Source organism: Lolium perenne, chromosome 3 (genome assembly GCF_019359855.2).
Source record: "Lolium perenne isolate Kyuss_39 chromosome 3, Kyuss_2.0, whole genome shotgun sequence".
NCBI lineage: Eukaryota > Viridiplantae > Streptophyta > Magnoliopsida > Poales > Poaceae > Lolium > Lolium perenne.
In genome coordinates this window covers 190493075-190517301 of record NC_067246.2, presented here as the reverse complement: position 1 = coordinate 190517301, position 24227 = coordinate 190493075, and the positions used below count along the sequence as shown (strand labels likewise).

General features: G+C 45.9%; 1 protein-coding gene and 2 long non-coding RNA genes across 10 annotated transcripts; all 3 read right to left on the bottom strand.

Moving 5' to 3' along the window:
• Positions 1 to 6842: 6842 nt before the first annotated feature.
• On the bottom strand, positions 6843 to 7883 carry LOC127342917 (uncharacterized). Its single transcript, XM_051368937.2, has 3 exons — positions 7479 to 7883; positions 7257 to 7405; positions 6843 to 7150 (listed from the first exon to the last, which is right to left on the bottom strand). The coding sequence occupies exons 1-3, from the start codon at positions 7623 to 7625 to the stop codon at positions 7108 to 7110; spliced, it is 339 nt and encodes a 112-aa protein (XP_051224897.1). The 5' UTR covers positions 7626 to 7883; the 3' UTR covers positions 6843 to 7107.
• Positions 7884 to 8406: 523 nt separating this feature from the next.
• Positions 8407 to 11221, bottom strand: LOC127342916 (uncharacterized). Its single transcript, XR_007876960.1, has 6 exons — positions 11175 to 11221; positions 11005 to 11085; positions 10164 to 10275; positions 9923 to 10009; positions 9209 to 9546; positions 8407 to 9022 (listed from the first exon to the last, which is right to left on the bottom strand). It is a non-coding gene; the product is annotated as an uncharacterized lncRNA (long non-coding RNA).
• A 5256-nt stretch (positions 11222 to 16477) lies between these two features.
• Positions 16478 to 22984, bottom strand: LOC127342915 (uncharacterized). 8 transcript variants are annotated; one of them, XR_007876951.2, is made up of 12 exons: positions 22898 to 22984; positions 22625 to 22673; positions 21861 to 21921; positions 21617 to 21779; positions 21298 to 21362; positions 20304 to 20470; positions 19990 to 20223; positions 19763 to 19919; positions 19257 to 19454; positions 18940 to 19149; positions 17594 to 17728; positions 16478 to 16753 (listed from the first exon to the last, which is right to left on the bottom strand). It is a non-coding gene; the product is annotated as an uncharacterized lncRNA (long non-coding RNA). The 8 variants fall into 8 exon arrangements; XR_011755640.1 differs by having other exon boundaries at positions 17594 to 19149; positions 19257 to 19473; XR_011755636.1 differs by having other exon boundaries at positions 17594 to 19149.
• Between the last annotated feature and the right edge of the window lie 1243 nt (positions 22985 to 24227).

The following is a 24227-nucleotide window of genomic DNA, read 5'->3' as shown; positions in this document are numbered from 1 at the left end:
TGTTGTACATGTTGCTAGGTCCGTAAATGTGTGGTAGATGTTGCTAGGTTTATAAGCATCTCATAGATGTTGCTAGATCTTTGGTAGTGATTTTTTCTATGGCTTCATGCGTAGTGAGATACATGGTGATCATTGTTTGTAGGGAATCATGCTTAGTGTGTTCTCAATTATTGTTCGATAGGTCTCCCGATATGTGGGCTCCCACTACTCTAAATTTGCAGCTTGAGAATGTAGTCCCGATTCAAGCCATGTACCAGCACACCGTTCCAATGCACTGGGAGTCTACTATGTCCCTATTCGTCATGAATAGACTTTGTGAGTTCGTCAGAAAAGGGACTAGGTATGAAACGGCTTCAAAGAAATGCGCTTATAACCTCGTGTATGCAATGATGTTCTTGATTTTAATGGGAAGGCATTAACCCCAAGTCAGGTTTATAACCATCTGAGGATGAGGAATTGAAAGAGGAGGTGGTTGTTGTTGTGCAATATGAAATATTTGGATGACTTGTGCTGGTGTGAGGAGACCATGGTCTTGATGATGGAGAATAAAAACTTGAAGGAACTCCTCATCGTTAGAACATTTACTATTGTTTTCTTGTTTCACTAGTTCATGAGGCTTTTGACTAACACAATTTTCTCGATCTCAGAAATACCCAAGGAAGCATGACCTTCTCATCAAGCCGGTGTAAACTATGATCAGATGAAGCTCATCTTCATGCCTCAGTTTGTCTTCAAAGATTATGTCCAATCCCTGCTTAATGATCCGGTCTATATGGACCACCTTGCTGATAACACGACCGAGGGTGCAAGTTACGCTGCCATGACATAACTTGATAGGATGGCCTGGCTGAGGACCTTTAGTGCTACTACATTCATACTCTAGTGCTTTGTTGTGTGATGCTACTGATGACCTTTTGAAGAACTAGTTGTATATTTTTGAAGACAGTGAGATATCCCTTCCACTAGCTAGGACTTGATGAAAATTGATGGCCAAGTCCGTAATATGCTCGGAGGTGGTATATGTTAACCCCTCAAATGACGAACCACCGATGCATCGCGAGTTGTTCTTGGTTAACTCGTGGTGCATCACTAGCTAGGTTATGATGATGAACTGTTTGTTTTGGTGCTAAATCTCGTGGTGCATCAATAACTTGCTTATGATGATGAACTGTTGTATTGGTAGGATTTTTGGCTAACCTCACCACTCCAATGTAAGAGGTTACCAATATATTTTCGTTGCGGGCAACTAAACATTGGTCGCACATCTTATGAGTAGGACATGCAGGCAACGTATCTCTCTTTATGCAAAAAAAGATCGCATGCAAGTAACCAAACAAGCTGCACAATATGGCCCAACGCGTGTTTTTGCCTAGCACTGCCCACATTGGTTCTGCATGCCGGGCCGAAATCTAGGTGCAGCATACCAAACGCGCCCTAAGACTCTATGATGAGTACACTACATGTAGCTCTAGGTTCCATGAAACATGAACTGACAAGTGAGGCTCCGAGGAGAGAGAGGTTATTAGGAGATCTAGGGTTCCATCCCTCTCACTAGCGACATGCCGTCGATCTGCTCCGTCTACGGTGGCCTTGGGGCCTTGAACGTGTGGCGGACAACGAACCCTGGGTAGCAGGAGGGTTTCTATTTTTCGTTACAGAGTTTTTCAATCTGTTTTTCGAGATGATAATAAGGCGACGGTTGCATCTTTAAGTCAGAATAAGGTCCTTGCTGCCCAATTCTCGCTCCGGTGGTGCGTGAGGGCGCGTGGAGCTGTGTGTCATGCGGATCTCTTGGGATCCAATCGATTTTCGTGTTCGTTGGTGTGGTTTCAAGTCTAGCTATTCCAATATACAGGTGTCATCTTTAGGGATGGTTGCTGCTCTGATGTGATGGTACTTTGGAGTCTTAGCACGACAATTTTAATTTTATCTATCTACAACAACAAGCTTTACTACAAATTCCTCAAAAAAAATCTACTACAATAAGCTGGTTTCGGTGATGGAGGGGCGAGAATGGGGACATGACTTCAGATCGTGCAAACGTCCGTAGTCTTCGCTAGATGGTCTAAGAACCTGTTTATGCCTTTTTATGACTTTTCATTGTACTACCGTGGATGTTTATCAATTGATCGGTGAACTTCTTCGAAAAAAGTTGCCATGAAATCTACCGTGACGTAGTATTTGACAACATGTTTCCGTGTTACGAATCGCATAGCACCAATACGTGAAAGTTGCGGGCCTGTGTCCAAGGACCACCGTCTCCGTCAGTCAGATAACACGAGAAGAAGATGTGCACTAAGAGGCACGGCAGATCCTAGCAATCATGTGTAAATTCAGCAGCTTTTCGTGAAAGGAACAGCAACACGGCCAAAAAAATGATGGTCAGAACTCAGAAACCACACCAAATCTTTCGCGTGGGAACGTGTGATAAGACTGAAGTTTCCACACGAATATAGCCAACAGGTATGGCATTGCAGCTGATGGAAAGTGTCATGGAACAAACGGTGTTGTCTTTTGGACTGTCCTGCTTATTGCTGACATTTGCGTAACAAGGTTACGCGGGTTACCCAATGCCCACCTAGGGCCGAAGATTAGCGTGTCCTCGACTATTTTTCAACGAGAAAAGAAATCAACATCTCTAGATGAATCATAAACCACTAAACAAAAGATCGGGTTGGACTTTTGACAACAGAGAGAGCCAAAGTTGTCATGTAACATGAGAAGTACCCGACATCGCAATCTCCTGGTTTGTCGAATTTGTTCCGGTCAAGAAGAATATGCATTAAAACATCAGATGTAGTGCTTCCCAGGGACTATATCATATTATCATGCTTATTGGCTTATTGTGATTGCTAATCTTTGGCCATGTGTTTGTCCATAGCGACAGTTCAGTCAAACAAGGTTGCTTATATGCATACGCGTTGCAAAAGCTGCCAGGTGCGGTTTTATTTTGGAAAACGATGAGAGGTACTCCCCCATTCCAAAATAACTGTTAAGCGAAAGTATTTGATTTATCTTTGACGGAGGACTCTAGGCATATAATAAACCAGCCTAAATGTGTAGTATCATAAGCCATCACGATGCCAAACGGAGCTTCACTCATGGAACAGGTTTTCACCCCGCTATATAAAGCCACAAACGGAGCTTCAATCACTTCTCGCATCAGCCAATTCTCACTTTTCTCCTTTCAGTGTCGAGACCAAGCGGCGCCGATCTTCATCTCGTGGATCCATGTTGAGTGTAGACGTTTTGTTCCGTATCCAAGAGCACCATCCAGGTTAGAAAGATGCAAATATGCCTCCTGAAAGGCACCCCTGAAAATTAATCAAAGCGATAAAACCAGCACCACTAGCTAAAGATAGGGCAGGCGACGTGACGCCATGAAAGGAGCAGCTGAATAAAGATACGACTTGGGATCACAGAACTTATTCCCATCCTTGGGTTATCATCTCTTGCTTTGTGAACTTGATGGTGAGAGGCCTAGACAGTCAGACTTCCCAGTCCCTTTCTCCCTTGGGGCGACAGGAGCTTCGGCCCCTAGATGAGGCAGGAGCACTTGTCCCCTGCTGCTATTTCTATCAAGAGCTAACCTTAGAGCATCTCCAGTCGCGTCCCCCAAACCGTTCCCCAAACCGCGCCGGATCGAGCGTTTGGGGGACGTGTTTCGTTCGTGCCGCGTTTGGGGGACGTCGCTCCCCAGCCGCGTCCCCCAAACGCCGTCCCCAAACATTTATTGGGAACGTGGTTTACACGAAGACATAGTTTGGAACATGGTTTTCCACAAACTAATACATAGTTTGAACCATGGTGGACACAAATATAAAATATTGCAAAGAAACTAAACCTAACTAGGCCGTGCATCGAAGGTTTCGTGTGTTCGCTGCTAAGAAAGAACACTCGAGGGCACACCCAGTCACCTAAACTGGAAAATCCAGCGGGAGGATGGTGCCCTTGTTGGTTCTACCGATGAGGCGAACAGGCAGAAACCTCCGTGCACGTATTCGCTGCGAAGAAACAACACTCATTCAGTCGTCCTCCTCGTCGGTGCTGTCGTCGTGGGAGTCCCTGTCGACGTGGTAGTCCCGGAGGCAGCGCCTCTCGTCGAAGACCTTGACGCTCATGTCCCTGTTGCCGAAGTAGGAGAACACGAGGATGAAGCCGGCTTCGAGGCTGTGGTGGCGCGCGAACTTCTCCCAGCCGATGTTGAGGTACATCTTGCCGCGCGCGTCGTAGATCGCCTTGACGATCCACCGGCAGTAGCCGCACGAATGCTCCCGCAGATGCATCGTGCGCGGGCGTACGCCGCCGACGTACTCGGCGAAGGAGTCCGGCAGCCTCTGGATGCCGCGCGGGTCGCCCTTGAGGACGTGGACGAACTCGAACAGGACGTCCGGCTCCACGTCCATCTCCGACGATGAAGACGACGGCGTGGGAGGCGACGGCGAGCGTTCAGCTATGCCGCGGCCACGACCACGACCACGACCACGGCCGCGGCCGCGAGGTCGGCCTCCGCCTCTACCAGACATAGCGTCGAGTCTTGTTGAGAGATGGTGGCGGCTAGGGTTTGGGAGAGAGGCGCTAGGGTTTGTGTGTGAGAGGGACGATGAGAGGCGCCCCTTTTTATAGGCCGGAGGGAGGCGGAGGAGCGGTGGCGCTCATTAACGCCGGCACGCAGAGCTAGGCGCGACGGGACGCGTCGCTGCGCCCTCTGCGGGAACTGCACCGTCGCTGCGCGCCAATAACTTCCGTCGCGAGGTAGGCGACGGTTAGGTTTAAATTAATTGTGCCGCTGACGGGTCGGCCCCGCCACTCCCCGCCTCGCTTTTCGTTGTGTCCGGCGTCCCCGGAGCGTCCCCTGTGGGACGGGGACGGGCTCTGGGCGCCGGACACCGTATAGGGGCGCGCCGGACAAAAAAGGGCTTTGGGGGACGCGGCTGGAACGCATTTTCTGTCCGGCGCCCCAAATCCCTTTGGGGACGATGCTCTTACCTATCAATAACAATGCTCCTACCAGATTCTGCCACGAACCTGCTGCCAATATTATAAGCTTCACAGGGCAAGTAGGTGATAAACAAGAGAGGAGGAACTTCCTGCAACCGCGAATCACACGTGACGCCTTTTCCGTTCAGATGAGGTGTGCATATTTAACATAGCGAACATGGGCAAAACCATTTGGTCAGGTTGACTACCTAATTGCATTATACAAATTCATAGTGACATGCTTGACTAAACTCTGTTCAGACTGGGTAATGGGGAAACTTTGTGAATTAGAAATGGGTGTTCACAACTGTGTTACGTGTCCTTTTTATGGCTTTTATGCAAACAAAGGGATGCAGCTCATAGTTTTGCAGCTCCGGAAATAAGGTGTAAACAATGCAATTCAGATGTCAGGCATGAAGATTAGCATGTATGAACATTTTGCTCTAGCCGCAACGGAGCACTTGGAGGATCCATTGACGGCAGAGAAATATAACAAACTGACAATAGCATTCACAGGTGTTAGCAACATGGTTAGTAGTGGGCTAGTGGCAACGTTCCTGCCTTAGACGGAGCAAGTAGATGATAAAGAAGCAGAGGAGGTATTTGTAACTGCTGCCTCTCCAGTTGAGATCAGGCTTTTGCATATTTAAACAACAGAGTTCTTTTTTAATTGACAACATCACACTTTGGAGAAGATACTGAAATGTACACGCATTTTGGCAGGTAGCTGACGGGGAATACCTGTATGTATGTATGTACCGGTATCCAGTGAACATTAGGTTACGTGCAGAATACATTGCATACAGTTGAGCCTTTCAGGACAACTTAATGATGTCACACAAAATGTAGGGCAAGGTGGTCACAATGCAAGAGCAAGCAATTGGTTTTCAAGATTGAATAATGCAAATAATTGTAAATTATGTCAGGGTGCACACCACAGTTGCCCTTCACACGATTCATCTTTTGCATATTCAGAAAGAAGAGTGGAACAATGCCAACGGACATCAGGCATGAAGAGAAACATGAGTCAACAATGCTCAATACAAACCTAGACAGTTGCATCACACAGACAAAAAAACATATATTAAAACTGTAAGAGGTCATCCTATTGGCAGTCATACATAGGTTGTTGCAGCTCTTCTCATGATTATGATGGAAATATGGCACAAACAGATATCAGATGAAAGTACAGTAATATGGCAGCATATTAACAGATGTTTATTTCCTAAAAGAGTATGATATGCTTTAAACAACTGTACGCTGTTCTGCATGCTTCATCCAAAATGTTTTATGCTTATATTTCACTGGTAATTTTGTTTGAAGAGCAACTATACCACAGCCAATACTGCACAGACTATCAGCGGTTGTTGACAAACTGCAGCCTGCTTTACTCTCCTTCATCATGTCACCATCTGATTCACATCAGAGTAAGACTTAACATGCAAGATTGGCTCCACCACATAGAAGTTCTAAAATTCAAAGAATGGGAAATTGCCAGCCATCAGTGCACTACCGTTTAATGTCATCAACCAGATGAAATCTCGATTCAGAATTTCAGACGGAGAGAGAATGGTCACATGTGCCCTCACAGCCACAACCCACAGGATACGGACCATGGGTCCCGAAATAACCAAAGGAGGAAATTCATTTTCTAACCAACTATTGAAGTCACCACTTACAATTTTACATCATTGGAGTGCGGTATTTTTCTTTATTGATAACATGTATATAATCAGGTTGTAATTTAAGTTGATACTGAAGAAAATCACCTGACAAATATTAAAGCGAGATCTAACTGAGATGCGTGCTCTGCACACATTGAGAAAAGTTCAATTCTATACCTTTTTACCTAAAAATAGAGGTTAAAGAAAATAAGTCACTTCAGTTGACATCTTGGTATTCAATTTTGGATTAAAACAGAAAACAATTCACTACAAGACACAAACCATGCAATTATTCATCAATCAATTACATCACAGCACTAAAATACAACGGCTCGGTGCCAACAGTTACAGACCTTAACTTTATCAACAACTTAAAAGGACCATGCGAAGTGCTCACCAGGTAAGGTTCCTCGAACAGTAAAGCCCATCGGTAAGAAATGGCATTTGCTACACATAGCTTCCTTCATGCATAGCATTTCCCCAGGCAGTTCAAGCAGCGCTGTACTCTGAAAATAAACACATCAAGTAAGGAACATCAACGGCAAGACACGATTGCAGTAGATCCAGCAGCAACCAAGAGCAGGAAAGGTTTTGTAGAAGAAGAAGGCCAACCTGGTCCCATCACAAGTAGGGCAGAGGCACGGGTTGATGAACACCGGGTCGAAGAGCGGAGACCACTCCACCGTGGAGCTGCCCCTGCAGAGCCTGCACGCGTAGGTTCCCTTCCCCTCGCATGAACCGCAAGGCGTCGCGAATTTCCGCTGGTAACGGCACAGATTAGTCAGAACAAGGTGCTTTGGGATTTGGATGGGTTGGGGCCTAGGGGGTTGTTACCTGGTTGGCATCAGAGAGGAAGCGGAGGGAGCGGACGGCGGCCGTGGACGCTGCGGAAAGGACGAGGAAGCCGCCGCCGACGTACGCGGCGACACGACCCACGGCCTGGAGCTGCCGGCGGACGCGCGCGCCGCCGCCGGACTCCATGGGCGAGCCTAGCCAATCGAGTTTTCCCGGCCTCACGACGAGGAGCTTAGCCGTCTTCAGATTGAACTGGGCCTCCACAACACTAAGGGGCTTCTTTGGATTGGCGGAAATTCATAAGAATTTTGGAGGATTCTACTACCTCTGGTCTTTAATAATTGACGCACCAACCAGCTAAGTATATGCGTGTCTATGCCTCCCTCCGCGTCGATTAAATCCGACCGGAGGGAGTAACTTTTTATGGAAGGCCTTTGGATAATTGGATCAAAGGATTTAGAGGCCACTAAATTCCCATGGAATCCATTGGTATGCCTTCCATTTTATAGGAACTAGATGACCCGGTGCGCCCCGGCGCACAGGCAAATGCAAGACAGTACTGTAACCGTATGTTTATGCTGCTGACGGTTGTTTAGTTGTCCAAGAATCCATTAGGTCTTTGAGAGCTGCTGCATAGGCGATCTTTTTCAAAGAAAATAAAACATAAGTTTTACTTGGCTGATGTCTGTATAGTTTTCCAAGAATTCAGTATGTCTTTGAGAGCTCTTAAGCTTTTATAAACAATTCTTTTAAAAGACAATAAAAATTTCCAAGCAACTGTCTAACACATGTACAATACAGGAGCAACATTTGCTGCATCCAACCATTTGTTCATAGCAAAGAAAAATAAATGTGTATAAATATACTTTTTTTGGTGCCATCAACACATACAATAAGTACAACTGAAATAGTATAATTTCCTTCAATAAGAATACACCATCATCCTCACCAAGAATCAAAGAACAAATGCGCACAGGCCACACCAAGTGGTACTTATCATACTTGCATATACCAAGATCACCATACATCATCATGCCATATCTATTAAAATATATAGATTCTTCGGTATATATGTCAAATACAAACTGGAGTAATTTATATTTTCCAATGAATGTTGATAGCTAGTGAAACATGCTGCTATGTGTCTGCTTTGAACTGCCTGCATATTTACATACATGCATCCTTAATTTGGTGGCACTTTGTCTCATTTGATTTATCTAATGCATCAAAAGTTGCAGTAACCTCACTGAAATCTTTTAGGATTTGCTAGCACATCTAAGAAGGATCACATGATTCGAGATAACAAAAAATACGGTAGTTCCGATTTCTTGGCAACATGGCCAATTACATTACTTACATGTATATTGTGCTGCTATATTTGGATGCAGACAAAAAGACCACAACATTCGATCACTCACAGTGCCATATGTAACAGAAAAAGACCAGCATGAATCGATTTAGCTAGAGGAAGCTTCAAATCCTATCAAAAAAGAAGGAGCAAAGACCGGGACAGGAACGATGCCTTGTCTTATCACAAGGCTTCATAATGGCAGTTGAAAATGCAACTTTCCAATCTTCCTTACCTGATCACAAACAGAGTAAATATCAATGTGGGCATAGTACTATGTAGCAAAAGAATAATCAGACAATGAAAATTATATATACCAGATGAAACAAAAAAGTTCAGATGGACACAAAAATATTCAGCTAATTCGGTACAAACATGTGCAAAAGGAAGTATAAAATCAATTGGAAACAGCGGTATTTACCTGTTGGGCAAGTAAAGAGGGATGACAAACAACCTTCTTGCATTTAGCAGTTTCAGCGTCTGATGTAACACCATACACTGGCATGCATGATTATCACATAAGGGATAAGAACTACCTGACACTCTGGCTTATTTATCATATAGGTACCACCATAAACAATCCTTAGACCTGGGGCTCAAGGGAACATGCTGATAGGCGCTAAAGGCAATAGATCTGAATGCAGCAAGGCACATAGCCGCTGACGATAACAGTGCCATGCTCAAAGACTCCCTTGCCATGCTACTTGCTCGGCTACTTTAGTACAATATCCGGTCTAGAAACCAGCACGAGTTTGTTTCCTGAAGCAAATAAAAGTAATCAGATATTGTGCTAAAATATTGTGGTTATAACATAAGAGAGGCGAGGATTAGGACAGAAACATGAGCTCAAGGACACTAAACCTACATAAATGTGATTGTGGTTTCAGAATTAGTATGATCTCCTAGATGCATATAAAAATCAAAAAGATAGATATACTGCAAAAATCTGGCAAGGTAGAAGTTTCGAGCTTGAATATGCATTGCCCAATCCTAGTTCTAGAAATTTACATCTTACATTCACTAAATCCTGCAATTAAGTAAAAGGCTACATATAACTTGATTTTACATGAGGCAATAATGAAAGTATCAATACTTAACAGCAGAAAAACAGTAGCATAAAAATCAGAGACGGTACCTGTTCTTAGAAAAAAGAGGTGCGCTAGATTTATGCCTATTCTGGAAGATCCAAACAAAGCATATCTTTTCTCACGCTTGTTAACCACTGTGTAGAAATGACAAATGAAATAAATAATCTACCATTTAAAACCACCCTACCTTTCAAACACCTCAAATGCCTCTACATGATTGCCAGGGTGGCTATGTCTGAGAGTACCGATGATTGCTAAAAGGAAAAAATTAGCAGCAAATGCTAGTACCATTCTCGAGCAGATCACCTTCTTCCAATCCAGCGCTGTTTGACTACTCTGACCACAGGAAACTCTGCCAATTGCTATTGCTCTGTTCTCAGTTCAGTGTGCTCCTATGTGTCTGTTACAAAGGGAAACACAAAACTGAACCTTCTGAAAGATTCATTTAGACAATGAAAAAGATGGTAGAATCAGAGGTAGTCTCAGTTTTAAAAATGCCCTTAAGTAAGTAATCATTAGACATTAAAATGGTGATAATTAAGACAGCTATGCCACACATATTTGAGTAACAAATATATCTGAAACCAAAAGATGTCATCTTTTCTGTCTTGTTTTCTCCCCATAAGAAACTTGTCAAATTCTGTAGAGCATGCTATCTTCTTATGTACACTATCTCGTTTGGTTACCTCGTATGCTTTTTAGCTACCTCGTTTAGTCGTTTACTTCATTTCTACATAACCAAACGTCAGAGCAACAACCATATATGCATGAGATAGTCTCTGTTTCAAAAATTAAATTACTGAAGTAACCCTCCCATGCCACAAGTCACAGATGATAGTAACAAACACAACTAACTCCATTGTTCACAACTTATTAGCTAGTAAATAGTAACCCGCATCATAGATGAAGTGAAATATATTGAACCAGAACAGGAAGTAATTTTAACCGCACAAAGGAAGCTAGCATTGCAAGGCCAAACTAATCACAGTTTGCTATGCCAAAACCCATTGATATTTACTAAAAGCTACATAGTACAAAATCTTAATTCAATATGTGTACAATGCTACAATAATCTACACACAACCATGGATAGAACATTTCAGTTGAAAGCCACATCTACGTTTTATACCTCATCTAGTACAGGAGTGTATGCAGTAATTAGGGGATGCCAAATTAGCTTCTTCCTTTTGAAGTAGCCAACTGCTTTCATCTGCAGGAAAAGTACAGTAGATCGTTAGTAACAATTTTTCATTCTTTTCTCCCAGCTACATGTTGCACAACACAACAAAGTATGTTTACCTCGAAACTTCTTGATGCATCACAATCTTTCTTGATCACCTTCGCTGTGTTAGAGTAGATATGTGTGTATTATATTTTGCCCATATGTTAGGGGCCCTTTTGCATATTGCACCTGTACATTGTACTATATATTGTGGCCTTTTGGCCCCCAGTAATACAACACAGATTATTCTCCTATCATGGTATCAGAGCCGTAAGGCTTCTTTTTTCGCATCGCAGCCGCCGCCGCCGCCCGCCTTGGCATCTCGCCGCCGCGCCCGGTCGCCGCCGCCGCCTCTCCTTCACCAGCTCCGGCCGCCCGCCCTCCCAGGCCGCCGCCTCCGAGCCGCCGTCCGCTGTTTCCTGGCCTCCCGCCGGCTGTTCTCGCCGTTCCCGGCCGCCTCCCCGTCGGCCGCCCGCTTCCGCGCCACGCTCGCCGGCCGGCTGCTCCGGCCGCCCGCCGGCTGCTCGCCGGCCGCTCGGCCGCCCGCCCTCCGAGGCCGCCCGTCCGCCTCCAGGCCGCCCGGCCGTCCGTCCGCCTCCCGGGCCGCCGAGGCTGCTCGTCCTCCAGGCCGCCCGTATGAGCTTCTGCTCCCGATCGATTTGGAGATCGATCTGATCTCCTGATCGGCTCGGCTCGGCTCGGCTCCTTCGGCTCGGCTCCTGATCGGCTCGATCTGAGCTTCGGCTCGGCTCGGCTCGGCTCGGCTCCGTCAGTTAGTAAAAAAAAAAAAAAAAAAAAGCAAAAAAAAAAAAAAAAAAAAACGACAGAGCTATGTCTTCCTCGTCGGGTTATGTTGCGATTCCTCGCTGCCCGGTGACTTTTGATGGCGCGAATTATCCTGATTTCGCTGCCTTTATGCGCGTCCACATGCGCGGTCTTCGTCTTTGGGGTGTGCTTTCTGGCGAGGTCCCTTGTCCGTCGCGCCCCGTTGCTCCTACGGCGCCTACTGCACCGACGCCCGTTTCCCTTGCCCCCGATGCTTCTCAGGAGGACAAGGATGCAGCCAAGAGTGCCGCTGATACTGCTCTGGCTGATTATGACCGGAAGGTTGAGGAGTATTCTACTGCTGTTGCGACCTACCGGCTGGATCTGACTGACTACACTCAGTGGATCGATGATGATGCTCGTCTTCTTTGCTGTTCTCACTTCCGGTGTTACTGCCTCGGTATGCTTTGCCGAGTTCATGAGTCTTCCCAGCCTTCTTGCTCGATGGGCTTTTCTTCGTCGGCGCTATCGGCCCGTCCGGGGATGCTCTTTATCTGTCTGTGGTTCGTCAGAGCATGATCTTCAGCAGGTGATTCTACTATTGACGAGTTCTATACTCGAGTGCTGCTATTTGGCGTCGGCTTGATTCTCTTCGTACACCGTGTGTGGCACCCGTCCTCTGCTCGACCGTGCGCGCGCGCGGATCTGGAGTTTCAGCGCGTTTTTGAGTTCTTGTCGCGGCTCCGCACGGAGTTTGAGCCGCGTCGTGCCCAGCTGCTTGCCCGTGGTCGTGTTCCGCTCTCTGAGGTACTCGCTGAGCTGCGCGCAGAGGAGACTCGTCTTCGTGGTGCTGGTCTTCTTGCGGTTCCCTCTGCACTTGCTGCTCGTGGTCCTCCTGTGCCGTCTGCTCGTGGTTCTCCTGTGCCGTCCCCTTCGTTGCGGTCTCCAGCACCGCCGTTACTCTCTCCTCCGCCGGTCCAGGGCCAGAGTCAGTCTCAGCAGCCTCGTGGTCCTCGTCCTCCCTGCGCCTTCTGTGGCAAGGCTGGCCACGACGTCTCTGGCTGCTGGAGGAGGGACCCCGGCTTACGTCGCAGTACCTTGATAAGCTTGCTCGTCGGCGAGGCTGGTTCTTCGAGCTCGTCTCTTGTTGCGCTGTCCCGATCGGGACATTATCCGTGGTCTTCGTGGTCTGCTCGCTGCTACGGGCTCTTCTTCGACGGCATGCTGGTTTACGTGTCCGCTCTTCTGGCACCGCGCGACCACCACCTTCTACACAGTCAGGTACGTCATCCCCGTGGTATCTGGATTCTGGAGCTTCTTTTCATATGACTTCTGCGTCTTCTATCCTTTCCGCTCTTCGCTCTCTTCTTTCTCCTGTCCGTGTTATCACGGCTGATGGTTCCTCTCTTCCTGTTTCCAGTCGAGGCACCCTTTCTACTTCATCTTTCTCTGTTCCTGATGTTTCTCATGTTCCTAGCCTTAAGATGAACCTGTTTTCTGCTAGTCAGCTTACTGATTCTGGTTGTCGCGTCATTCTTGACGCTGATTCTTGTGCTGTTCAGGACCGCCGTACACAGGCCCTGGTTGGAGCTGGCCCTCGCAGCCTTGAGTCCCCGGGCCTCTGGGAGTTAGACTGGCTTCGCGTTCCTTCCGCCGACACTTCATCTGCGACTCTCCTGCCGATTCTTTGCTTCACATCCTTGGTTCTTTTCAGCAGTGGCATCATCGGCTGGGTCACCTTTGTGGCTCCCGTTTATCGTCATTAGTTCGTCGTGGTCTTCTGGGGTCTGTCTCAGGAGATGTGTCTTTACATTCGTGTCAGGGTTGTAGGTTAGGCAAACAGATTCAGCTTCCCTATCCTACCAGTGCGTCTGTATCTCAGCGACCTTTTGATTTAGTTCATTCTGATGTTTGGGGTCCGGCTCCCTTTGCTTCCAAAGGGGGCCATCGATACTATATTTTGTTTATTGATGACTTTTCCCGGTACACCTGGTTGTTTTTTATGCGCTCTCGCAGTGAGGTGCTTTCTATTTATCAGCGCTTTGTGGCCATGGTTCGTACTCAGTATTCCACTCCCATTCGTGTGTTTCGTGCTGACTCTGCAGGAGAGTATATCTCCCAGCACCTGCGTGGTGTCCTTGCTGAGCAGGGCACGCTTGCCCAGTTCTCGTGTCCCGGCGCTCATGCTCAAAATGGTGTCGCCGAGCGTAAGCATCGTCATATTCTTGAGACTACCCGTGCTATGATGATTGCTTCCTCTCTTCCGCCGCATTTCTGGGCGGACGCTATCTCTACGTCCACTTATCTTATTAACATTCAGCCTTCTGCTGCTCTTCAAGGTGGCATTCCTCTCGAGCGTCTCTCTGGCAGCTTGCCAGACTACTCGACTCTTCGTTTATTTGGTTGCGTTTGCTATGTTCTTCTCCCTCCTCGCGAACGCACCAAACTGATCGTCGATACGGTTGAGTGTGTTTTTCTCGGATACAGTGATGAGCATAAGGGCTATCGCTGTTGGGACCCCGTTGGTCGTCGGATGCGCATCTCTCGTGACGTCACGTTTGATGAGACGCGTCCTTTCTATCCTCGTCCCACCTCTGGTACATACCCGGTGGATGATCTCTCTTTTCTTCTCCTTCCTGATGCACCACCCTCTGTCCCTCCTGTTTCTCCTCCTGATGCGCCCCCTCCGACTCCGGTGCCATCGTCGCCTCCTAGTTCTCCTTCCTCTTCTTCTTCTGATTCCACTGGTCCTCCTTCTCCCTTGTCTCCTTTTCCCTTCCACTATTCTCGGCGTTCTACAGTTCCGGACTCTTCGCCTGATGATCCTTCTCCCTCCTCTTCCGATGAGTTGTCTTCTTCTGATGATTCTCCTAGTTCTCCACCTCAGCGTCGTGCTCCTAACCGTTTCTCTCCCAGTCAGTACGGTCTCTCTGTCGTCTCCGAGCCGACTTCTTATCGGGATGCTAAGTGCCATCCTGAATGGCAGCTTGCCATGGCTGAGGAGATCGCTGCGCTTGAGCGCACTGGCACCTGGGATCTTGTTTCTCCTCCTCCTGGTGTTCGTCCTATCACGTGTAAGTGGGTCTATAAAATTAAGACCCGCTCTGATGGATCTCTTGAGCGCTATAAAGCGCGTCTTGTGGCACGTGGCTTTCAGCAGGAGCACGGCCGTGATTATGATGAGACTTTTGCTCCTGTGGCTCATATGACCACCGTGCGTACTCTTCTTGCTGTTGCTTCTGTTCGACGCTGGTCTGTCTCTCAGCTTGATGTTCAGAACGCTTTTCTTAATGGCGAGTTGAGTGAGGAGGTTTACATGCAACCTCCTCCTGGGTATTCTGTTCCCGATGGGATGGTTTGTCGTCTTCGACGTTCTCTTTATGGCCTGAAACAGGCCCCTCGTGCCTGGTTTGAGCGCTTTGCCTCTGTGGTGACTGCTGCTGGTTTCTCTCCTAGTTTTCATGATCCAGCGCTATTTGTTCACACTTCTCCTCGTGGACGCACTCTTCTCCTTCTCTATGTTGATGATATGATCATTACTGGTGATGATCCTGAGTATATTGCCTTTGTCAAGGCTCGTCTTCGCGATCAGTTTCTTATGACCGATCTTGGTCCTCTTCGCTATTTTCTTGGGATTGAGATTTCCTCCACTTCTGATGGTTTTTATATCTCCCAGGAAAAGTATATTCACGATCTCCTTACTCGTGCTGCTCTTGTGGATGAGCGCACTGTTGAGACTCCTATGGAGCTTAATGTTAAGCTTCGTCCCTGCGATGGTGATCCTCTTCTCGATCCCACACGCTATCGCCATCTTGTTGGGAGTCTTGTTTATCTTCTTGTCACTCGTCTGATATCTCTTATCCTGTTCATATTCTGAGTCAGTTTGTCTCAGCTCCTACCACCGTTCACTACAGTCATCTCCTTCGTGTCCTCCGTTATCTCCGTGGCACGATTACTCGTCGCCTTTTCTTTCCTAGTTCCAGTTCTCTCCAGCTCCAGTGCTACTCGGATGCTACTTGGGCGAGTGATCCTACGGATCGTCGTTCACTTTCTGCTTACTGTGTGTTTCTTGGTGGTTCGCTTGTTGCTTGGAAGACGAAGAAACAGGTAGCGGTTTCCCGTTCGAGTGTTGAGGCTGAGCTGCGGGCTATGGCTTCGTTGATTGCTGAGGTGACCTGGTTACGGTGGTTGCTTGCAGATTTTGGGGTCTCTGTTACGACACCCACTTCACTTTTGTGTGACAGTACAGGTGCTATCAGTATTGCACGTGATCCGGTCAAGCATGAGCTGACCAAGCATATTGGTGTTGATGCCTTTTATACACGTGCTCAGGTGCATGATCAGGTTGTTGCGCTTCATTATGTGCCTTCAGATTTACAGTTGGCGGATTTCTTTACAAAGGCACAGACTCGCGCGCAACATGACTTCTTACTCTCCAAACTCAGTGTTGTGGATCCACCCTGAGTTTGAGGGGGGGTGTTAGAGTAGATATGTGTGTATTATATTTTGCCCATATGTTAGGGGCCCTTTTGCATATTGCACCTGTACATTGTACTATATATTGTGGCCTTTTGGCCCCCAGTAATACAACACAGATTATTCTCCTATCACGCTGCATCATGGACGACCTTCTTTGACATCGGCCCAAAGCTGCAGATCTGCAGCCCCCTTGTACCAAACTACCAAGTCCTAGCTTAATGACATTTTCAGCCGGGTTCTAAGCAAAGCTCGTCCGTGGTCTTAACAGCCATTCCTACCGCATGTCCAGTCTGCTGCATCGTCCGCTCTGGTCACACATGCTCGTCGCCGCCCCGTATCGCTTGAGCCACCACTCGCTGATTCCAATCATGGGCGGTGCATGAGAAAAATCAACATTAACCAACTCAGAGACCTACCAAGGAGAAGAGGACATTAAATTTCCGCAAGTTACATATATTAAACATGTCAAATACATATATAGATGAACAAATCACATATGGGGAAAACCACATGGAGTATCCTCCTTCCAATAGTAAAAGCCAATGCATCACAAAACTATAAATCTTCTAGTTGGGCTTTCCCCATTTGGAAAATCAGAACTATAGCTTTTCTGTTGAGAACCAGTAGGAAGCAGCCCTAAAGGACTACAAGTTTTGTGTTGATACCCAATAAAAAACATTGTGCACGTAAGCATGACATTGACACAGTTAATTGTACATTATCAAGCACCAATAACACATATCTGAATAGCAGAATAACATCCACAATGAGTTGGACCGGCGCATATATTATTGCAAGCTAAATGCACTGATGTAGGAAATCATAGTTATTAGCAAAGCAAGTTAAATGTTCAGAGGATGGCGGGAGCAATGGATCAATGAAATAATTACATAGAGAATGAATGTTAGTGAATGGGTGATGAATCTTCACGTGAGATAGAAGAAATAAAATAGGATGAGCTCACATTTGATCTACAATAGCACATTTAGGAATAACCAATTTCTTCCTCAATATGCAAGTACCCAGAACAAAAACACTTTCAGATCATTGGTGCAAACCCTGATGCTTTTCAAATAGGGAAGCACACAACTACTATGGAAATGATACAAAAGAGCAGACTTGCAACTTAAAAAAATTATACACCAGTGCACCTACAGATGTTCATTTATATTCAGAAGAAGAAGAAAACAAAGCTTGTGTTGAGATAGCGTTAACTAAAAGAACCAAAAAACATAGCTAAGAGAATACTCACATGTTTGGCTTCCAGTAAATCTATATTTTCATTCTGCAGGAGTATTCCGAAAATTAGTAAATTTGCATCTGTCAATGCAGCTTCCTAGAAAGTCATCTAGCAATGCTTGAGCGCAAAATCAATTTAGCCTCCAAACTGGCCTCGAAAAAAGAGTTGGCAGAAAAGAGAGAGGATACACATATTAGTATCAGTACACAATACTGTATAGAAAGAAGTTCAAATGCAGGTGCAACATCCAAATTATCTGGCGAGAAGTACATGAAGAAACATACTTATGATGGTTTTTTAGCCCATATTCACCTAACAGATGACCCATTGCGCCCCGGCGCAAAGGCATAAGCGATAAACTATTAACTATAGGTTTTGCCCATGCGGTTATACATGACCCTAGTGCTAAGGAAGCATGTGTTTGCAGACAACCTATTCTCTTCGATTCATATTAAGTGTTGATTATTTTGTACAAAGCTGTGGTGATTCAGCAATACCTATTATGGATCATAAGGAGTATTTCATGCAAAGTACATTTCATTATTTACAGGAATGTCGAAGAAATATCCAGAGTAATAGCACCAGAAAAAAAAGTTGGTGCCAAAATTTGAACTACGAGCCAAACTACATAACAAACTGCAAAACCATTAACCGAATGGAAGACCGAAAATAAATCAAGTGAATTTGCAGAAAAGTTTTAAAGCTATGATACAAATGCAGTAGGGTAGAGTAAACCGAAGAAAGGTAAATGCTTGACTCTCTAGAACTCTGTAAAATTGGTTTACATTGTTTGGCCACAAAACGAACATGCTAAGCCTTCTACTGAGTACGACAACCCAACCTTTGGCAGATTAAACATCTTCAGGACACCTTATATAAGCAACAAGATCCATGTAGGCATAGAAATCAAACGTGTGCTCAATCAAAGCAGCGACCAAAGCCAGTTGGAAGTACCAATGCCACAAAATAACCAACTATGAAAGCATAGTCATGTAAAAACCTAGTGTCGATGACAGGCTAGTCATATAAACAAATTTGAGCTAGGTGAAATTATATATTAAGATCAATAGCATATATATGCATAAGACATAATTTAACAGAAAGAAAGATCAGGAAAAGCCATTGGCAGCGAATCAAATAACTGCACTGAAAACGGCCAACATACACAGAAAAGAAAGTGATTTCTGGTGGTCTATAGCCAAGTTTCAACAGGTCAGGCGTTAGTTAAGGGCTTATGACCGATAACTGGTCATAACCTGGAATGTCCTTCCTAGCTGGAAAAAAAATATAGAGTTGTATTTTTAAGAACATGAATGGACGCCAAAGAGAAAATCTGGAGCGTTAAGCGCTAGCTTTACCTATCTTAAATTCATACCCCTGTATAACCTTCTCAGCAAGAAGACACATTAACACCAACGGTGTGATAAAATATATGAACATTCGATCAATCTCGTATACTTGAAAATTTAAAAAGGTCATCACGAGCAAGCACGTGATTGTTGTCCCTCCCCATCCATGAGCAAGCCTATGACTGTTGTCTTCCCCATCCACGAGCAAGCCTGTGACTGCTGTCCTCCCCATCCATGAGTAAGACATCATTTAACTATGCTCAAGTGGCAGGATGCCATCATCAACTGCCCCCGTTAATAACAAATCAATGTGGTTAAGGGGATACCTGGAGGCTGGATCGTCTTGGCCGAGAGCCGGAGGCATCAGACAAGCACGTCAATGGAGCGGAGAGACGCCCGCATGCAGACCATGTCGTGACGAGTGCAGGCGGTAGGGTTGGCCTGCAACCTTCATAGCGCCGCCTCCAACTCCCGCCCATCGCGAACACCGGAAGCCGGGAAACTGACAGACGAGGATCCTTGGGCTGCAGAATAAAGCGTAATCTAGATACTATTATAGATATATTAGCTATCAGTGTACCGGTCAACTATTTCAAGAGAAGAACCTAACAGCAAGAAAGCTTTATACTACAACCGATTAGCAACCAACAGAAACTAAGAGAATTCTGAGATGCATTGAAGAAATACGATAAGCAACAGAAACATTCTAGGCATCTTAGATTTAAATGAAAATATTAACACGAAGTGTGCATCAGACAAGTAAGAGACGGTAGCAACAATACATATATAACAACCGCAAGTTTAAATCACACAAAATGCGAGAAATCTTTACCTGCAAAATTCGACCATAGGAGAGACTACCACAAATCCACAACTTTGGCAAAATGTAGTTGTAACTGAAACAAGCATGTTTAATTCTAATCATCGTGTACCCTTTCTGTGAACATGTGACACTATATCTTGCAGGTCTATGTAGAGTCAGACTCATCCTGCAACATCATAACCATGAATTAGGCACCTAGCACCTACATCACGTACGAATCAGCAGCAGCAGCTCACCTAGGATGTACATCACGTACGAATCAGCAGCAACAGCTCATGCTTGCAGGTCCGCCTCAGTTTGGCGGGCGAATTAAGTCAAGCCGTCATCACCATCGACATCCTATGAGCAAGGAAAAAGAAGATGGAGGCGGCTCTGCTCCTCCTTTCTCGCTGTTGATCTCCACAGCCAACGCCAGAGCTCGAAGCCGTGCAGCAGAGGCGGTGGCCTCTCTCCCCCATCAGTGTTAGAAGCTACAGGCTAGACCCCAAACCTTATATAGGAAAAGGGAGAGAAACCAAATCGGAGTAAGGAATCAGAAGAAGAAACTCACCTGAGAAGATGCAGGAGGAAGGAGATGGCGGTCTGCTCCGATTCGGCCACCCATCCTCATCAAGCCCCGCCGTCTGTGGAAGAGCTCCTCAAGGCGGCGCTCGCGTCGCCACCACTCTCCGCGCTGCCACCCACCTTCATGCGCTCTCCTGCATCTCCTCTTCCGGCCTGCCACCATGGAAAATGGAAACCAACTGAGCTGATGATAGTACAACGTTACAACTAATTTCAGAGTTAATAACTCAAACATAATTCAATACACTCTGCCATCAGAAGATTAATTTTTTCAGACCTAGCTTGCAACAACTTTAAGCTGATAAGATACAGTTATACCTACAGGAAAAGATGTACTGTTAAAAAGAAAGTTGGATTGCCTTTATTTTGTAATAACCAAAACTATACAGATGCAACAAAAGGATTATCCAATTAACAAACATATTAATAGTCCATTAATTTCTGTTTAGCCAAAATATCATTAAACCCACTATGTATACGTAGTCAGAAAAAATCTAGAGCAACTGCAGTTACATGTTTTCCGAAAAGCATATAATTTAGAGCAGAGATAGACAAGTAGAACCTGCACCACACGATGTGGTGAAAGCAACAGCTTAGATGAATACAATACGATATCACTACAAAAATATATACTCTCTTCGTTCCTAGATATAAAATGTATAGTTTTTTGAGAAAAGTCTCCAAAATATAAGGTATATTTAAGAGATTTGCTTGTGTGTTCTTATCTTTTGAAAACCCCTCTATTTTATGATGTCAATTATCCAGGATCAATCCCGCCCAAACCTTCTGTAGTTTTCTCTCCATGTGTGTTTCTTAATTTCCGTGCCAAAAACTATACACCTTATATCTAGGAACGGAGGGAGTATTCATTAGGCAATAGCTTGTCAACATCGTAAAAGAGGGGCAAAGAGGTAAACAATTTTAAAAATAGTTGGTAAATTGCATAATACGAACTCTAAAAATCGAAGTAGGGATACCACCTGCGAGGAGTATTGCTTGGATACATCAAAATCCAATCTTCTTCAGTATAGAGGGATACCATCTACTGCCAAAGATATGGATTCATCAGAACTCTAAATATTCATATATGGAAAATATGACCAGAAAAATAAATTAAAAATCCAATACACATCCAAATATATATGTAGATCTAGAGAACATGAGCGAGACCTGGCTCCAATCTCTGTGCAAGTCCAAGAATGAGAAATAGCCATCACAGAGCATGCAAGATAACAAATTGGGGAGAAGTAGAAGTGTATAACGGACACAGGGGGTCGCAATGTAGGTAAAGGGCCGTACCTCACCGACCGTGACCGACGCTTCCCTCCTCTGTTCGCCGCCTGCAGCATCTGTCTCCGAGCCACTGCACATCCCCGCACCAGAAGAAGTACCGCCGTACATGGATCTCACGAGGCAGCACCATCACGCAGACCGCGCCCCGCTGTCTCATGTGGGTCCCGATCTGTGCACAGAAAGAGAAAGTGAGAGAGGGATTGCACGCTGCCCATGACGATGAGGAGCACGAGCTGCAGAGAGCTCAAACCTAAAAATGGCGCAGAGCTCCACAGCCTTGGGCAACAACCGACAGCAAGAAAAGGCAGTCTCTACATGGCCAAATATAGCTCAGTCACCAATAATTCAGAAGTTGCATAATATTGCACTACTACCAGGCTCACTTTTCATCACAAAACAAGAAGCAAGCCTATGTGCTTGCCAGATCCAGTGTGTTAAAGTAGCACAGAAGAAATTGCACAAATAAATCTAAAATATATAGGATTGGGAGCAGGGAGGGAGGAAGGAGAGCTGGGACCGAGCGTCCCATGGATGTATCTCCTCCTCTAGGCCAGCGCCGCCCCAAGCGCGCCCTCCACCCATCGCCGCCCCCGGCCAGCCCAGAGAAGTGCTACACTGGCTAGCATGTGCTCATCCATCCAATCGCTACTTTCTCATCAGAAAGTCAATACCTAAGACCTTCTGTAGTTCTGTTAAAAATGTAACTAAATATATGAGTCAAGTGACAACAGCTTGATTATCCAAGGGTTTTCCTAGTATTTAATAGTCTCAGAACATCTGAGAAATCAATCAAGAGAAATATCCAACCTAGAATACATATGTATTATCATATTCCCCTAGTGGACACTTATTAGCATCGGTTGCCGGTGCGCATTGATGCTTAGCGAGAAAAGTCCAGCACACGGAAACGAAAGTATGCATGTAAGTCGTTTTACTTACCGGAAGTGGATGATTACATATAGAACCTACACTCATATAATGCCTGGAGGAGAAGTTTCACTGAAGAGTACATACCAGTAAGACATTTAATCGAACAGCAGCTCCACAACCTTGACACGACCAACTGCATATTGAAAGCAAAAGCCCATATGACCAAAAATATTGTAGAAATTTGAAAGACTACAATAGATATGTGATTTTGATGTAGTATTCCAGAAATAGATAAGGCTACTTATCATAAATCCAGGAATAAATTCATGTATTGACCATAAGGATTCACAAATGGTCTGATATTCTATCCAATTTATCAAATCACTAAGCAGGGTTCAAGAACGGAGAAGCACACACATTGATGCAAAGAGTCATAGGCTCTGGAACTTGTGGAGAGAACCATTGTCACTGCTACAGCCTCGACTCTGCACACGAAAGGACCTGCAGAAAGCAAAAGTAGCGGAGATGAACATGTCTGCACTCCACTAATGTTTTTTAAAGAATTAAATATAAACAAGCTCTTAGTTATATGCACTCGAATAGTTGTTCAAGAATTAAATACATATTGGAAAAATGCAACAGCTACAGATTTCCAGTGGCAGAAAAAATAACTGCTTAAGTACATATATTCCTCAGGTCTGATTATTTTCCAAAAACAACTTAAGATATGTATGTGTCAATAATATTCTAAAGGTGCACCTGGGCTCATCTGTTGTTATATACTTATAATGCAAAATCAAATTATTCTGTAACAAAGAAATATTAGCAGCCATACTCACTGAATCAAATGAATACTCATAGGTGCAAATAGATAGGTGTGTTTTTCAGACATGTCATACATTTTATAGTGACATGGGGACTAAGCAAACAGGGAAGAATAGAAAGAAATCCCACTCTAATTAAATTTTATGTCAGCACTAATTACATTCTGTAAAATGCATGGAACTAAGAAGTGCGATGAACTAACATGTGCAGTGTGGTGTGGCTATCAAGAAAAAGAAGTATTGAATGGATCGAGAAGCAAGCTGGCGAGTTGCAGCCCGCCGCACGTCCACCACGCCCAAACACGCGGGCGCTTGCCGCACTCCGTGATGTCACCACCGGCCAGTGCACAAGAGAGAGAGGAGAGAGAGGGGATGGACTTGCCTGGTACCGTCACATCGTCCACCGCCGGCTTTCCACTGTTGAGCGGTCCACCACCGTCGACCGCCCGCTCAGCCCGGAGCTCACACCGATGGCTGGATCCGAGGTGGAGGAAGGAGTTGGAGAAGTGCACTCTCCTATGGCAGCTCCTCCGGCCACGACCGCGGCCATCCCCGTCCGGCTCCATTCCGGGGGAGAGGCGGCGCGCCGCTGGCTTCCTCCACCTGGTGAGAGGGAGAGACCCAAATACGTGAGAGGAGAAGAAAAGCGAAGTGGGAGGAAGGTGACGAGAGAAGTAGCTCCGCGGATCCGCCCCGCGCGAGCCCGTCGCCTCCGGTCGTCGCCGGAGCAGATCCACCCCGCGCCGGCCCGTCTCCGGCCGTGCCCGGCGCCTCCAGTCGCCGCCGTGGATCCGCCCCGCGCGATCCCGTCGCCGGCCGCTCCCGCCTCACCTCCACCCGCTGGTCGCCGCCTCCATCGGAGCTCACTGCAGGAGGTGGCGGCGGCTCCCGCGCTCCCTCCTGGCTCACATCGACTGCGTCGT

Coding starts and splice junctions, on each gene's coding strand:
- LOC127342917 (XM_051368937.2), bottom strand. CDS start 7,625: ATGGAGTCCGGCGGCGGCGCGCGCGTCCGCCGGCAGCTCCAGGCCGTG. Junction 7,406..7,478: donor TCCTCTCTGATGCCAACCAG/GTAACAACCCCC, acceptor TGCCGTTACCAG/CGGAAATTCGCGACGCCTTG. Junction 7,151..7,256: donor CCTACTTGTGATGGGACCAG/GTTGGCCTTCTT, acceptor GTTTATTTTCAG/AGTACAGCGCTGCTTGAACT.